This window comes from Lithobates pipiens, unplaced genomic scaffold, assembly GCF_037356315.1.
Source record: "Lithobates pipiens isolate NorthernLeopardFrog02 unplaced genomic scaffold, aLitPip1_a1.2 Scaffold_8, whole genome shotgun sequence".
In the NCBI taxonomy this organism is placed as follows: Eukaryota; Metazoa; Chordata; class Amphibia; order Anura; family Ranidae; genus Lithobates; species Lithobates pipiens.
The window spans coordinates 434,036,589-434,052,672 of NW_027507903.1; the positions used below are offsets into that span (position 1 = coordinate 434,036,589).

Consider the following 16,084-nt stretch of genomic DNA (forward strand, 5'->3'; position numbering starts at 1 on the left):
TCTGAGGCTGTCCTGGAATACTCCTAGAAAAAGAGTTACCGGTAAGTCTAACTCCGGTTTTAATACTTATTAAACTTTATTTTTTGATTAAAAAAAATAAATGGGTCACAGGAGTGCAAAACGGTTGGCACTCCTGTGACCCATAGGAGAAGCCCAGTCGAATGATCTCTGGCTGGAGGTCTACTTTCAATGAAATTTCACTACCGTGACTGTAAACTTATCAAATTTTTTTTTTTTTTTTCTTCTCTACCATCTGTGTATTTTTGTTCCCTTTGATTATTCTCTTGTTTTTGTTACCAGTGATATTCTTCAAAAGATGGTTACCAAGAAAAATTTGCTGCAGGCGGATCCATTACTAATACAATCCTGGCTGTGTTTGATACCAATTAACTACATGGAAAGATTTTTAGAAGTGATTCCATTAAGAATTGTTTGTGCCCTCAAAGCATGTTGCTTTAAATTCCCTGGAGTTGACTATGGTGACAGAGAGGTCAGTAGAAACATGCTTAAAAATTACAAACATAAGCAATTCACACAGACTGAAATTTTAAGAATTTTAATTTTGGGGGCTGATTTTATAAAATAATTTTTTATACTCCCTCAGCAGATCTATGCTGCAAATGCTAACTGAAATAAAACATTATCATGTGAGGTTTGAATGCTCAAGTGCCATGCTTTTTGATGGTCACTAGTAGTAAATTTGGAGGGCCAGCATGCTATTTAAGGAGCATGCAGCTTTACAAGGAAATTGTAGTTTCACTCACAATATGTTCCCTATGTGTGCGTATAGTTCTGACGAACTCTGCAGTAATTACTGTATGTAGAGTGCATACAAGCTTACACTCTAATCTTTTCACCACAGCTGTGCACAGTTTTTTGTATTATAAGTCATATTAAGTGAAACTTAAAAGTAATTTTGTCAAAAACCGTTGCAGTTTACTTAGTATATAGAACTTGCATATTAGTAGGACAGGTGTGGAAATAGCATCTGAAAAATTAGATCAGTAATAACAGCCCAGATATTTATATCGCAGGTCTAAGATAAAGAAAATTCTACCTCTAAGACCCCTTTCCCGCTGACATCGCCTGCTGTTAGCACTAAAGCACTGCTCGTTTTAGCGGCACCTTAGCACTTTTTTTTAGCAGTGCTTTTGCATCCGCTAGTGGGATGGTTTTGACCCCAAAAAAAGGGTTAAAAACTCCAGTTTTGCAGCACTTTTCAAAGCACTTTTCAGGCACTTTGGAAGCGCTACCCATTCATTCCAATGGCTGGGAACACCCCATAATGCACTGCGAGATCGCCTGATGATTGGACAAAGCATGCACCTGACCTGCATGCTTTGGCCAATCACAGCACAGCACACTCTGCTGCGAGAGCCATAATTGGTCAAAGGCAGGGTGCCTTTGGCCAATCATGGCTCAGGGGGACTAAGCCCACGCCCCACACTATAAGGCTGCTAACAGCGGCTGTGTGTAATGTTGGCGTGGATGAAGAGAGAGAGATTGAGCTAGGTTAGGCGGGCAGGTTAGTTAGTGCAGGCAATGTATTTCATATATATATATAAATGTGCACCCCTCACAAGAAATAACGCTTTGCTACAATGTGAATTAGTGAGTGTACAGCTTGTATAACAGTGCAAATTTGCTGTCCCCTCAAAATAACTCAACACACAGCCATTAATGTCTAAACTGCTGGCAACAAAAATGAGTACACCCCTAAGTGAAAATGTCCAAAGTGTCAATATTTTGTGTGTCCACCATTATTTTCCAGCACTGCCTTAACCCTCTTGGGCATGGAGTTCACCAGAGCATCACAGGTTGCCACTGGAGTCCTCTTCCATGATGACATCACAGAGCTGGTGGATGTTAGAAACCTTGCGCTCCTCCCCCTTCCGTTTGAGAATACCCCACAGATGCTCAATATGTTTTAGGTGTGGAGACATGCTTGGCCAGTCCATCACCTTTACCCTCAGCTTCTTTAGCAAGGCAGTGGTCATCTTGGAGGTGTGTTTGGGGTCGTTATGTTGAAATACTGCCCTACGACCCAGTCTCTGAAGGGAGGGGATCATTTTCTGCTTCAGTATGTCCCAGTACATGTTGACTTTCATGGTTCTCTCAATGAACTGTAGCTACCCAGTGCCAGTAGCACTCATGCAGCCCCAGACCACGGCACTCCCACCAACATGCTTGACTGTGTAGGCAAGACACACTTCTCTTTGTACACCTCACCTGGTTGCCGCCACACATGATTGACACCAGCTGAACCAAATAAGTTTATCTTGGTCTCATCAGACCACAGGGCATGGTTCCAGCAATCCATGCCCTAATGCCGCGTACACATGAGCGGATTTTCCATCGGAAAAATCTTGATGGTTTTTCCGACTGAATTGCATATACACAGTCACACAAAATTTCGCTGAACTTTCGACCATCAAGAACGTGGTGACGTACAACACTATGACTAGCCGAGAAAATGAAGTTCAATGCTTCCGAGCATGCGTCGATTTGTTTCTGAGCATGTGTAGGAATTTTGCGTGTCGGAATTGCTACCGATTGATCGGAATTTCCGATCAAAACTTTTTCTCTCCGAAAAATTGAGAACGTGCTCTCAATCTTTTCCTGGCAGGAATTTGGGCAGCAAAAGTCCGATGGAGCATACACACGGTCGCATTTTCCGACCAAAAGCTCTAGTCCATCTTTTGCTGGCCGTATTTCCGAATGCGTGTACGCGGTATTAGTGTGCTTATCTTCAGCAAACTGTAGGCTTTCTAGTGCATTCTCTTTGGAAGAGTCTTCCTTCTGGGATGATAGCAATGCAGACCAATTTGATTGCCATGTGTGGTGTATGGTCTGAGCACTGACAGGCTAACCCCCCACCCCTTCAACCTCTCCAGCAATGCTGGCAGCACTCATATGTCTATTTCCCAAAGATAACCTCTGGATTTGATGCTGAGCACGTGCACTCAACTTCTTTGGTCGACCGCGGCAAGGCCTGTTCTGAGTAGAACCTGTCCTGTTAAACTGCTGTATGTTCTTGGCCACTGTGCTGTATATCAGTTTCAGGGTCTTGGCAATATTCTTATAGCCTAGGCCATCTTTATGTAGAGTAACAATTCTTTTTTTCAGATCCTCAGAGTTATTTGCCACCCATGTTGAACATCCAGTGACCAGTATGAGAAAGTGAGAGCGATAACACCAAATGTAACACACCTGCTCCCCATTCATACCTTAGACCTTGTAACACTAAGGAGTCACATGACACCGGGGAGGGAAAATGGCTAATTGGGCCCAATTTTGGACATTTCCCGTAGGGGTGTACTCACTTATGTTGTCAGCAGTTTAGGCATTAACCACTTGCTTACTGGGCACTTAAACCCCCTTCAGTCCCAGACCAATTTTCAGCTTTCAGCGCTGATGCACTTTGAATGACAATTGCGCGGTCATACAACACTGTACCCAAATGAAATTTTTATCATTTTTTTCCCACAAATAGAGCTTTCTTTTGGTGGTATTTAGTTACAGCTCGGAGTTTTATTTTTTGCTAAACAAACAAAAAAAGATGCAAAAAAAAAAAAATCATGTTTTAATAGTTTGTTATAAAATTTTGCAAACGGGTCATTTTTCTCCTTCATTGAAGTGCGCTGATTAGGCGGCACTGATAGGCTGCATTGGTGGGCACTGATGGGCTGCATTGGTGGGCACTGATGGGCTGCATTGGTGGGCACTGATAGGCTGCACTGATGGGCACTGATAGGCATAGTTAAGGCGGCACTAATAGGCACAGATAAGGCGGCACCGATGGGCACAGATAAGGCGGCACTGATGGGCAAAGATGGGCACAGATAAGATGGCACGGATGGGTGGCACGGATGGGCACTGATAGGTACCACAGATAGATGGGACTGATGGGCACTGATAGGTGACACTGATAGGTGGCTTTGATAGGTGGCACTGCTGGGCACTGATGGGCGGCACTGCTGGGCACTGATGGGCGGCACTGGGGTGCAGCACCTTTGAGGCACTGTGGGTGGCACTGTGGGTGGCACTGTGGGGTGGCACTGTGGGTGGCACTGTGGGCACTATGAGCACTGACGGGGGGCACTGACGGGGGGCACTTACTTTTGCTTTTATTTTACTTCAGGATGGCACTGCGGGAGGCAGGTGGGCACAGGCAGGTGGCAGGTGGTCCCTTGTATTGATGGCCGTGATCGGGACTGATGTCCCGATCACGGCCGCCGGTGATCGGCTTTTTTTTTCTCTCCTCGCGCTGTCAGCGCGAGGAGGAATAATAGCCGATTACCGGCTCCGTTCTATCACATGATCAGCTGTCATTGGCTGACAGCTGATCACGTGATAAGGGGTCGGGATCGACCCCTTGCACGGATCGGTGATCAGGCGAGTCTCATAGACTCGCCGATCACAGAGCGCGCCGCGCGCGCCCCTCAGGGGGCGCGCAGGCCGCTCGTAACCGGGACGACGTCAATAGACGTAGTCCCGGAAATGTAGGTCCGCGCTAATGCCGTCATTTGGCAATAGCGCGGATCTGAAGTGGTTAATGGCTGTGTTGTGTTATTTTAAGGGGACAGCTAATTTGCACTGTTATACAAACTGTGCACTCACTACTTTACATTGTAGCAAAGTGTCATTTCTTCAGTGTTTTGACATGAAAAGATATAATAAAATATTTACAAAAATACTATGTGTGTGTGTGTGTGTGTGTGTGTGTGTGTGTGTATATGTGTATATATGTATATGTGTATATATATATATATATATACATATACACACTCTGCATTCAGTGTAGACCTCAAGTACCCCCATCAGACCCTGTTTTGGGAATTTCTTAGCTGTCCAAAATACCAAGCCACTGACTCTGATTTAAAGTACCTGTGCAAGATAAAGGAAAACCTGCAAACATGGCCTATTGTAGACTATATATAATACAGTGCAGGCAGTGTACAGTATATAATACACTTCAGGCAGCATACACGGTATATAATACTTTGCAGGCGGTGTACAGTATTAAAATAAATAAGGAAACCCCACATCATATCTGCAAGGCCACCAAGGAGAGGCAGACACTCACAGGCATCTAAAAGAGGGCAAGCAGCCTCTGTGTCTACAGTGAACAGTGGTGGTTGTGAACATGGTGCATCCTCTGCAGTAGGCTCACGCTTGTCCTTTTTTTCTGCTGCTGGCCAAATTATTGAGCCACAACATGCAGAAGAGTTGGAGTAGATAATGAAGCCGTCCTCATCCTCCTCATCCTCTGTCACCCAGGCTCAGTAGTTTGCCTTCCAATGCAGCTGCCAAAGCGGCCTACTCCACCGGCTCCTTGTACACAGTTACTCCTTCCATAGCCCCACCACCATGCACGGTCACCAGAATTATTCGACCATGGTGTAGGTTACATGCTGCTGGAGGATGCGCAGAAATTTGAAGGCTCTGCTTTTGGTTCCCAGGTTGAGGAAGGGAGTAACGTGAGCTTAGAGAGAGGGGGTGCTATAGAAGGACAAGAAAATGGCAGTCATGTTCCCCCAGTTGCAGCATGCTGCCAAGTTTGCTCCAGTTACGAGGAGGGAGGGAATGATGAGGTAACTGACTGTACTTTAGTGCCTGAGAGAAGAGAAGAGGAAAGTAAGGAGGAGGAACTCCATCAAGGCAGGATGTCCTCCAGGGGGTCAGCTTAAGGGAAGGCATGCTATTGCATCACACCAGAGCTCCACAGGTGCAGGGCGCTGCTGACTTGTAAAAATTCCTTGGTGTGAGCTTTTTTTGACACGTGCAGTAGATTGCACCGTTGCTATTCGCAATCTATGTCTGAAGCGGATCAAGAGTGGCCATAACAGCAGCCGCTTGGGCACCACATGCTTGACAAGACATATGATGACCTGCCATTCAGTCCGTTGGCAACAGCACCTGAAAGATCCACATCATAGAAAAAGAAAGACTTCTCCTTGCTCCTCATCTGGGATCTCAAACCCTACTATTCCTCCAGTCCTTTCAAAAACCTGCACTGAGAGGAATATAGCAATAGGTGCCACAAGTACTTGACGCCAATCTGCTAGCAGTACACCACCAGTTGATTTCAGCAGGAAAATTTCGCTACCCCAGTTACTGAATTGTAAACAAAAATTATTTTCCAACCATCCACATGCTTCAGCATCTAAATGCTAGCCTGGCCAAATTGGTAGCACTGCAACTGCTGCCTTTTCAGCTGGTAGACTCTGCCCCCTTTTGTGAATTTGTGGAATTTGCTATACCACAGTTGCAGTTTCCACAACGACATCTCTTTTTACATAAGGCTATTCCAGCTCTCTACCGTCATGTGGAAGGAACTGTTTTGGCCTCATTGGACAGGGCGGTCAGCAGCAAGCTTCATATTACCGCTGACTCATGGTCCAGTAGGTATTGGCAGGAATGTTATCTTTCCTTCACAGCGCACTGGGTATTTCTGCTGACAGCTGGGAATTAAATCACACTTATTTATTAAATAAAAATAAAAAGGTAAATAGAAAAAGTGTAGTCAAAGCATAGCCAGAGTCCAGTAACCTGATCGAGTAGTCAGCCAGGCTAGAGTTCAATAACCAGATTGAGTAATCAGCCAGGCCAGAGTCAGGGATCCAAGTAGAGCAACAGCAAGCAGGATAAGGAGCCAGAAGGGATGTCAGCAAGCCAGTTTTTAAACAGAACCGCAGGAGATGGTTTCTTGTCATGTGACCAAAGCGAAGGCAGAGGTGAAGTGAGCTGGACAGCTTTAAGTAGGTAGGTCAGACGAGCATGATCAGGAACATGATCAGGAACAGCTGGTAACTGTGGAGAGAGATGAGAGCTGTCAATTACTGTCTGTGGTCATTTCTGGCAGTCATACAATTGCAGTGCTCGGCTGACTGACATTCAAATGGAATTTAACCTGCCCATTAACTGCCTAATTTGTGACATGCCCACCAGTTGGCAACATTGGCAATGCTGCAGCGGCTTCACACACAGCAGAGGGCCATCAATGAGTACCCGTGTGAGTATGGTATCAGGACAGGGTCAGGGGAGCTTGGCTTCTTTTGGCCATGCCAGTGTCTACTGATGAAGGATTCTGTCCTGTCACCATTTTTATAAAGGAATTGTCAAATACTCTCCTTTTGTGGTTTTTACTTTTTAACGCTTGTTTTTGGTGAATGAGTAGGGGTAAAATGTACCCCATACCAATTCACATGGGTGGGATCTGGAGGCCTCCCACTCGCAGACCCCCACAAGCCAGAGTTGTGGAGATGAGGCCCTTGTGCCCGTCAACATGGGGACAAGGTACTTTGGGGGAGACCCAAAAGCACCTTCACTATGTTGAGGGCAAGCGGACTCTTTCCTGGCCTGCCAGGCTGCTTGCTCGGATAAGGGTCTGGTATTGACTTTTGGCGTGGAGTTCCCCTTAATATTCATACCAGACCTGAAGGGAATGACCCACGCAGATTTTTATTTTTTCATAGATTTTTATCTATATTGCTGGGGTCTGGCAATACATCACAGCCACAAGCAATTTTATCTGACATTTTTTCCTTTAGAAATGTCATTTTGAAGTGGCACAGTAAAACACATCAGAAAGATGCGCCACTTTACATGCAGACTAAGGGGACCCCCCATGCACGATATTTAAAGGAATATTTCATTTTTATTGTTTCACTTTAAGCATTTGTTTCACTATTGTTTCACTTTAAGCATTAGTAAAATCACTGCTCATGAAAAAAACAGCAGTTTTTAACAACTTTTTTTGCATTGATACATGTCCCCTGGGGCAGTACCTGGGTCCCCAACACTTTTCATGGCAATAACTTGCATATAATCCTTTAAAATTAACACTTGCTTTTTCATGGATGTGTACCATACACTTTAATGGTGTTCGCTGTGTTCTGGTGTGAACCGGTGTCTCATACATAGTGCTGCACTGCGGTTTTACTATAGCTCTGGTGCTCCAAAGTTTGCCCACAGTTTTCAGGTGGGTTACCCATGGTTTCCCATAGACTTTTTGTTCATTTTTGTGCATTTTTTGAAAGCGCAACAAAGATGCAGTATATAGGACTTTAGGTATGCTTTCAAAAAACGTACCAAAAACACCTTATCTTATAGAAGTCTATGGAAAACCGTGGGGTGGGTACACTATGCTGCAGCCAAACCTCAGTGAGGCAGTGTGAGAGAAGCCTAAACCTCCTTGAGTTTCTGTTGCATTTGATTTCAGTACATGGAGATTGGCACTTGTAATTTTGGTTCAGTGCTCCTGGCCCTTAGATCATGTCCTACCCAGAGGTCCCTCTCAGTCACTTTCTTTGAAACCCTTATACCAGCTCACCCTGTATCCTCAGTGCTAACACTAACCCCCCCTGTAATCTTAGCTCAAACAATAACCTTCCCTGTAACCTCAACCCTAACACTAACTCTTTCTGTAACTTCAGCCCAAGAACTAACCCTCCCTATTACCTTAGCCCTAAAACTCCCTCCCTAATGTTAACGTAACTCTTTGTTTACATATCCACTTCTGCTCTGGGATCTTCTGAACCAAAAGACCAACTGATCTGTGCTGAAAGATACCAGCACTGGGATCATGGCGCTGGAATTTTGGGTTCCATCTTATTCCTGCATAATAGGAAAACTCATCTGACATAAGTAATAATTGTGGAGAAAACTAGGGGTGTTTCTTTGTAGATTGCACCATTAATGTTTGGCTGCACATATTGTTAGCTACACTTTCTTTAAACTGCTGCTGATATACATAATTTAATGTCTATACATTTTACTTTACATTGACCTTTTTTGTAATTACAGAAAATTGAACCTATTTTAAAGAAACTGATACAACTCATGGAGAAACAGGGCAAGTAAGTATATTAAGTTTCAAGTTAAATAGTAAGTCCAGGTAAAAGTAGTGGTGGGCATGTTAACCACTTCAGCCCCGGACCAATTGTCAGCCTAAGGACCAGAGGTCTTTTTACAATATCGCACTGCACTGATTTAACTGGTAATTGCACGGTCATGCAATGTTGTACCCAAACGAAATTTGCGTCCTTTTCTTCCCACAAATAGAGCGTTCTTTTGATGGTATTTGATTGCCTCTGCGATTTTTATTTTTTGCGATATAAATGGAAAAAGACCGAAAATTTCAAGAAAAAAAGATATTTTCTACTTTTTGTTATAAGAAAAATCGAATAAACTCAATTTTAGTCATACATTTAGGGCAAAATTTATTCAGCCACATGTCTTTAGTAAAAAAAAATGTCAATAAGCGTATATTTATTGGTTTGCGCAAAAGTTATAGTGTCTACAAACTAGAGTACATTTTCTGGAATTTACACAGCTTTTAATTTATGACTGCCTATCTCATTTCTTGAGGTGCTAAAATGGCAGGGCCGTACAAACCCCCCCCCCCAAAATTACCCCATTTTGGAAAGTAGACACCCCAAGGAAATTGCTGAGGGGCATGTTGAGCCCATTGAATATTTTTATTTTTTGTCCCAAGTGATTGAATAATGACACACACAAAAAAAAAAGAGTTTACAAAAAGTTGTCACTAAATGATATATTGCTCACACATGCCATAGTTCTATGTGGAATTGCACCCCAAATATATTCTGCTGCTTCTCCTGAGTACGGGGATACCACATATGTGGGACTTTTTGGGAGTCTAGCTGCGTACGGCACCCCAAAAACCAATCACTGCCTTCAGGATTTCCAAGGGTGCAAATTTTTGATTTCACTCCTCACTACCTATCACAGTTTCGAAGGCCATAAAATGCCAAAATAACACAACCCCCCCCCCCCCCAAATGACCCCATTTTGGAAAGTAGACACCCCAAGCTATTTACTGAGAGGCATGTTGAGTCCATGAAATATTTTATATTTTGCCACAAGTTGCAGGTATATTACAATTTTTTGTTGTTGTCACTAAATGATATATTGCTCACACATGCTAAGGGCATAAGTGAAATTACACCCCAAAATAAATTCTGCTGCTTCTCCCGAGTACGGGGATACCACATGTGGGGGACTTTTTGGGAGCCTAGCCACGTACGGGACCCCGAAAACCAAGCACTGCCTTCCGGATTTAAATGTAAAACGCTACCAAAAAAAACTGCTAGCGATCGCAGGGATCAGGCCTGACTCTGCGAACGCTGCAGTTATGTGTTTAGTGTTTTGTAAGTGACAGTGATCGATCGATACTGCACTTGGGTGGGCTGGGCGGAGGAGCAAAACGCAGGTGCTAGCAGGTATCTGGGCTGATCGCGCTAACAATGTGTTTTTTTTGGAACCCTAAACTGCTGGGGATGCTAGTATAGATCTGATCAGTCAGATATTGATCTGTTCAGATTCTGTACCACTACGGGAGGTTTATGCTTTGCGTGTGGGTGTTAGCGGTACTGGCACTAACCTAGCGCTGCCTGGGGTGACGCAGACTCTGACCCTAAAACCTAATTGATATCACCCGCTGGGTGATCAGGGGGTTAAACCTTTATTGGGTAATAAATGGTGGGTGCCCTGATGCTATAAAAAGCAAACTAACTAACCAGAGTCACCCGTAACACTTATACGGTGATCACTGGTGAAAGGGTTAACTAGGGGCAATCAGGGGGTTAAAATCTTTATTAGGTAGTATATGGGGGTCCCTGGCGCTATATAAAAACCTGACGGGGAACCTAAATAACGAACTGGCTAACCAGCGTCACCAGTGACACTTATACGGTGATCGCTGGTGAAAGGGTTAACTAGGGGCAATCAGGGGGTTAAAACCATTATTGGGTAGTATATGGGGGTACCTAGTGCTATAAAAACCTGGCGGTGAACCTAAAAAAATAACTAGCTACTTAGCGGCACCAGTGACACTAATGCAGCGATCAGAAAAACGATCGCTTAGTAAAACTGGCAAAAGGGGGTGAAAGGGTTAACTAGGGGCAATTATGGGGTTAAAACCGCTATTGGGTAGTATATCGGGGTACCTAGCACTATAAAAACCTGGCGGTGAACCTAAAAAAATATCTAGCTACTTAGCGGCACCAGTGACACTAATGCAGCGATCAGAAAAACGATCGCTTAGTGACACTGGCAAAAGGGGGTGAAAGGGTTCACTCTAGGGGCAATCAGGGGGTTAAACCTTTATTGGGCGGGGTAGGGGGCTACCCTGGACCTAACACTAACTGCCCTGACAGTTTTTACTGTCACAACTGACGCTGAGTGCAGTGATCAGTAAATAAATGATCACTGCAATCTGTGACTGGGGGGGGGGGCAGGGCGGGATCGGGGGGGTTTGTGTGCCTACATGTCAGTGTAGTGTTGGTGCACACTTACTTTCACTGTTCTCCTCGTAGTCCGGTCAAAAAGACCGCCCCGAGGAGAATGACATCACTTTCTCCCTGCCTGTGTTTACTATACACAGCGGGGGAAGCTTCTCATTTGCCAGGAGCGATCGAGAGGGGATGGCCAGAAACCAATGGCCATCCCCTCATCCCGAATGGCTCCTGTGGTGAAACGGACCGCCGCATGCAGCGGGAAGGGGTCCGATCGGACCTCCCACCCGCTGGAAGGCGAGCACGTACATGTACGTGCTTGTGCCTGTCGGTGCCATTGCACCGACGTACATTGCCATGCGGCGGTCCTTAAGTGGTTAAAGTGGTTAATGTGTCCCTGCTATGTAAACATCATTCTCAGTAGTATCCAGATACAAGTGGTCAGCCCTTCTCTCTGCCAAAGTAGTTCACATCTTTGGGGTTTGCATTGCCGATGGATATCTGGCATTAGAAGAAATGTGAATATGAAGACATAAAGCCTGAAAGTAGTAATAAAGTATAAGATAGGGTGATTAATATTAATCTATCAATTTCATTTTACACATTTTTCTCCCCAGTAAATTAGTGTATACATCTAAATTTGAACCCGTGTACTGGAGGCAGCATCTTGTTTCTCTTAAAATTTATAATTTCTTTTTAAAATTAGAATGCATGTTTGGCATTTTAACATGTTCTAATTGTTACAAATTTGCTGTGTGTTCTTAATTTACTCCAGTGTACATTCAAGGCACAGCACCTTATCATTTTATCTATGTGTAATTATACTGTAGGAGATTTGGACAATATGCAAAGCAAAAAAAGCCAGCCTCCAAGTGGTTTTACCCATAGTTAGGAACTAGGTTTAGTTTGTTGTCCTGAGGAAGTAGTACATCTCTTCCAGCCCAGCTGGATTATAGACAATTTTCCAGCGTTTGTTGGTGGCACAGCACTGAATATTTTTCTACCTGTGATTATACTGTCACTTGCAAAGCAGAGGTTCCAGCCCCCCAGTAGCTATACACCTGATACTTAGGACTCAGTTTTTCTACTGGATTAAATGTATGCAGAGAGATACCGGCACAAAGATTAAAATTCATTATTTTAGTGTGCTGCAGTCAACAAAAAAAAAAAAAAACCTTTGTGAGTGGGCTATGTAGAAAAAATATGATGTATATGGACTGCGCCAACTATTCAATAAGTGTGTGTTATCACCACTCATGTTTGTACCTTAAACCTTTAATATTGGTCTCAGTGTGCTTTATCACACAAACTGATGATCAATGATTTAAATATACCCTCACTTTTATCTGTATCTATCGAATCCAAAAAATTGTTTTACGTGTCAGAAAAATATGTAAGTTTATGTAAACCAGGTACAAGCAGTAATATATATAATAAAAATACTTATTTTGTGAGTCTAAAACACAAACCCCCCCCCCCCCCCCCCTTCATATGCCAAGATCAAAACCAATAAAACAAAAAAAGAAAACTATTATAATTGCTATAAAAAAATAGAAAAATTATAATGGTGATTGGAGCTGATATAGGTAAATAAACTGTGATATTAATCCAGTGAGAAGTGCTATAATTAAACGATTCCAGTAAGTGATCATCAGCTCTAATTGCTTCATATAATAATTGTGCAGTTGAATTTAACCTTTGTGATTCCACCACCACCTTATGAATTGGCCACTCACCAGGAACAGGTGAATAATCGCCTTTGGTTCATTGATTGGATAACCACTCCACACAATGGATCAGTCTGCACTCTCTTCAGGCAATATGCTATTGGATTTGTTATCTCCTGCTTAACTAGTCCTCATGGAAAATAAATGGCCATCATAGTGTAGTATGTCTAAGTTAATTTTATTTACAAACAAGCTTAAAACTATTACACTCACATGTTGAGGTGCCGATGAGCTGGTGTCTTGTCAAATAATGTCCTCCATCGGATAGTGTCCGCTGTGTACTGCGCATGCGCAGTACACAGCAACACAGATTCCAAAAATTGCCGAGGATGAACAGCGCCTGCGCCGTGAGCCCAGGTTCTATCCCCACCATCCAAGTGGACACAGAGTAGGAATAAAAAAGAGCCGAGCGCAGCGAGGCCGAGCCCGAAGAGTGGCGAGCGAAGCTCGTCTGCGAGGGGCCCTCTAATATTCACAACCCTATGTCCGCTTGGATGGTGGGGCTACCACCTCCACTCATGGCGCAGGCGCCTTTCAGCTTCGGAGATTTTCCGAAGCTTCGTCTGCTCCGTACTGCGCATGCGCAGTACGGTCCGGACACTATTTGATGGCCAGACACTATACGGCAGAACACCGGCACCAAGCTTTTCCAGCCGTGCATGCGGGGTCCAGGGTACCGGCGTGCATTCCCATGCAGCATGTGTGTCAAGCCTCGCTCTCATACGGAAGGAGTTACCATCACAATGTCTCAGCAGCCTCTACGCGTCTCTAAACATTGATTGCGTCATCAGGCTTCCTGATTTAGCTGAATTGTTGACATTTTTGCAGATTTATTAAAAAAAGAAAAACTGAAATATAACATGGTCCTAAGTATTCAGACCCTTTGCTGTGACACGCATATATTTAACTCAGGTGCTGTCCATTTCTTCTGATCATCCTTGAGATGGTTCTACACCTTCATTTGAGTCCAGCTGTGTTTGATTAAACTTATTGGACTTGATTGGGAAAGCCTCACACCTGGCTATATAAGACCTTAGGCTCGGTTCACACAGGGGCAACACGACTTTCAACACGACTTTTGGAGGCAACTTGGACACAACTTGGACACGACTTGGGGCGACTTACAACACGACTTTAAGTCGCCCCAGGCCAGGTGACTTTTGCCGTGGCCAATCAGAGAATGAGCTCTCAAGGGGGAACTCCACGCCAAATTTAAAAAAAAAATGGCATGGGTTCCCCCTCCGAGAGCATACCAGGCCCTTAGGTCTGGTATGGATTTTAAGGGGAACCCCCTAAGCCGAAAAAATGGCGTGGGGGTCCCCCCCAGATCCATACCAGACCCTTATCAGAGCATGCTACACGGCCAGCCAGGAAAGGGGGTGGGGAAGAGCGAGCGTGCCCCCCCCCCCCGAGCCGTACCAGGCCGTGTGCCCTCAACATGGGGGGTGCCTTGGGGAAGGGGGCCCGCGTGGCCCCCCCACCCCAAAGCACCTTGTCCCCATGTTGATGAGGACAAGGGCCTCTTCCAGACAACCCTGGCTGTTGGTTGTCGGGGTCTGCGGGCGGTGGGCTTATTGGAATCCGGGAGCCCCTTTTAATAAGGGGGCCCATGGATCCTGGCCCCCCCCCTATGTGAATGAGTATGGGGTACAATATATCCCCACCCATTCAACTGTGGAAAAAATTAAAAAAACACAACACACAAGGGTTAAAATAGTTTCTTGCACAGCTCCAGGGGTCTTCTCGCCGAACTCCTCCGCTATCTTCTGCTAGCTCTTTTACTAGCGGAGGAGCCCAACTTTCTTCTTCGCCGCCGCCCTCTTCTTCCGACTTCGGGGTTCTTTTCCCCCCTCTTCGGTTCTTTTTGCCAGGCCACCGCGCCTTCTTCTAGCTCTTTTACAAGCGGTGGCCCGGTCTTCTGTCGCTGCTGCCGCCGTCTTCTGTTCTTCTCGTCTTCTCTTCAGGAGCTGTTGCTTCGTCGCTGTCTCTGCTCACAATGACAGGGACACGGCGTGTGGCAACTTATATAGGGACATCCCGGATGATGTCCCCGCCCATTATGATGTCACAGTCCCAGAGGATGCCCCCTTTTCAGCTAGGACCATATCTAAGGCCATATGGTTTTGGAAAGTCATGTGTAAAGTGGCTTCTAGTTGTTCAGCTAAGCCTTGGAGTGTAGATGTGGATTGAGGGACTCCCCACTCTGGGTTATTGAACATATCTTTCAGTTGGAAAGGCTTTCTAAAACTGGGATACCCACTTCCCCACCATAGGCCCAGGACATCTCCTGGGCTAGGATTCTCAATGGTAAGCCTAAACTCTTTGGTGTAATACTGATCTGTGTGGTTGTTGATTGTCATGCTATCTAAGAGTGACTTCCCATTTTTGTCCTTTCTATTTTGGGCGTTTTTCTGGTTTGTACCCCCAGTGTTTCAACCCACTGCTCCCCTGGAATCACAGTTGTTACACCAATAGGAATCAGTAACACATACATACACAGTCATGGGTCTTGCTGTTTCATCCCAGGACCGGATCTTGTACATATTACCTGGAATTATCTGTTCATAAGAGGACATAAAAGTGGCAACATGTGTATTGGATGAGTTATACCAGAATTGGGTTATACCATGTTTTTGTTTGATGGCTACCTCTTGTGCCTGAGCAATTGTCACGTACCTAGTGGTGAGCCCGGAATGCAGAAGGAGACCTCTCTTGCGTCCCCGACTCACGGCCCCTGATGATGGTGACAGGAGGCACGGGAGTCAAAGGTAGCACGAGTGCCTGGCAGGATCAACAGCCGGTGGATGGATCAGGCTGACTTCAGGAACTGTAGCTGGACAAGCAGGCCCCAGTGACAGCAGACAGGAACCAGTAGACAGCAGGAGACCAACAGGAACAGGTGGATCACTCAGGGGCAGGCACACAGAAGAGTCAGGCAAGCCGGGTCAAACCAGACAGTCAGTACAGGAACATATGCAGCAGGCAGAGGCAGGAACGTGGAACAGGCCGGGTCGGTAACGGATGAGCACGGATGGACCAGAGGATGAGACAGGTGCAGAGTCATAGACAAGCCCGAGGTCAGAGGTAGGCAGAAGG

The 16,084-nt window shown here is 45.1% G+C and overlaps 1 protein-coding gene across 4 annotated transcripts in view; it reads left to right on the top strand.

Moving 5' to 3' along the window:
• Positions 1 to 16,084, top strand: part of LOC143964534 (E3 ubiquitin-protein ligase RNF213-like) — a 582,447-nt gene that overhangs the window by 199,944 nt on the left and 366,419 nt on the right. For all 4 annotated transcript variants that reach the window (XM_077474318.1, XM_077474320.1, XM_077474317.1 and 1 more), the window contains exons 11-12: positions 301 to 490; positions 8,809 to 8,861. In XM_077474318.1, the coding sequence (XP_077330444.1) occupies positions 301 to 490; positions 8,809 to 8,861 (243 nt within the window). The remainder of the gene's footprint in view (positions 1 to 300; positions 491 to 8,808; positions 8,862 to 16,084) is intronic.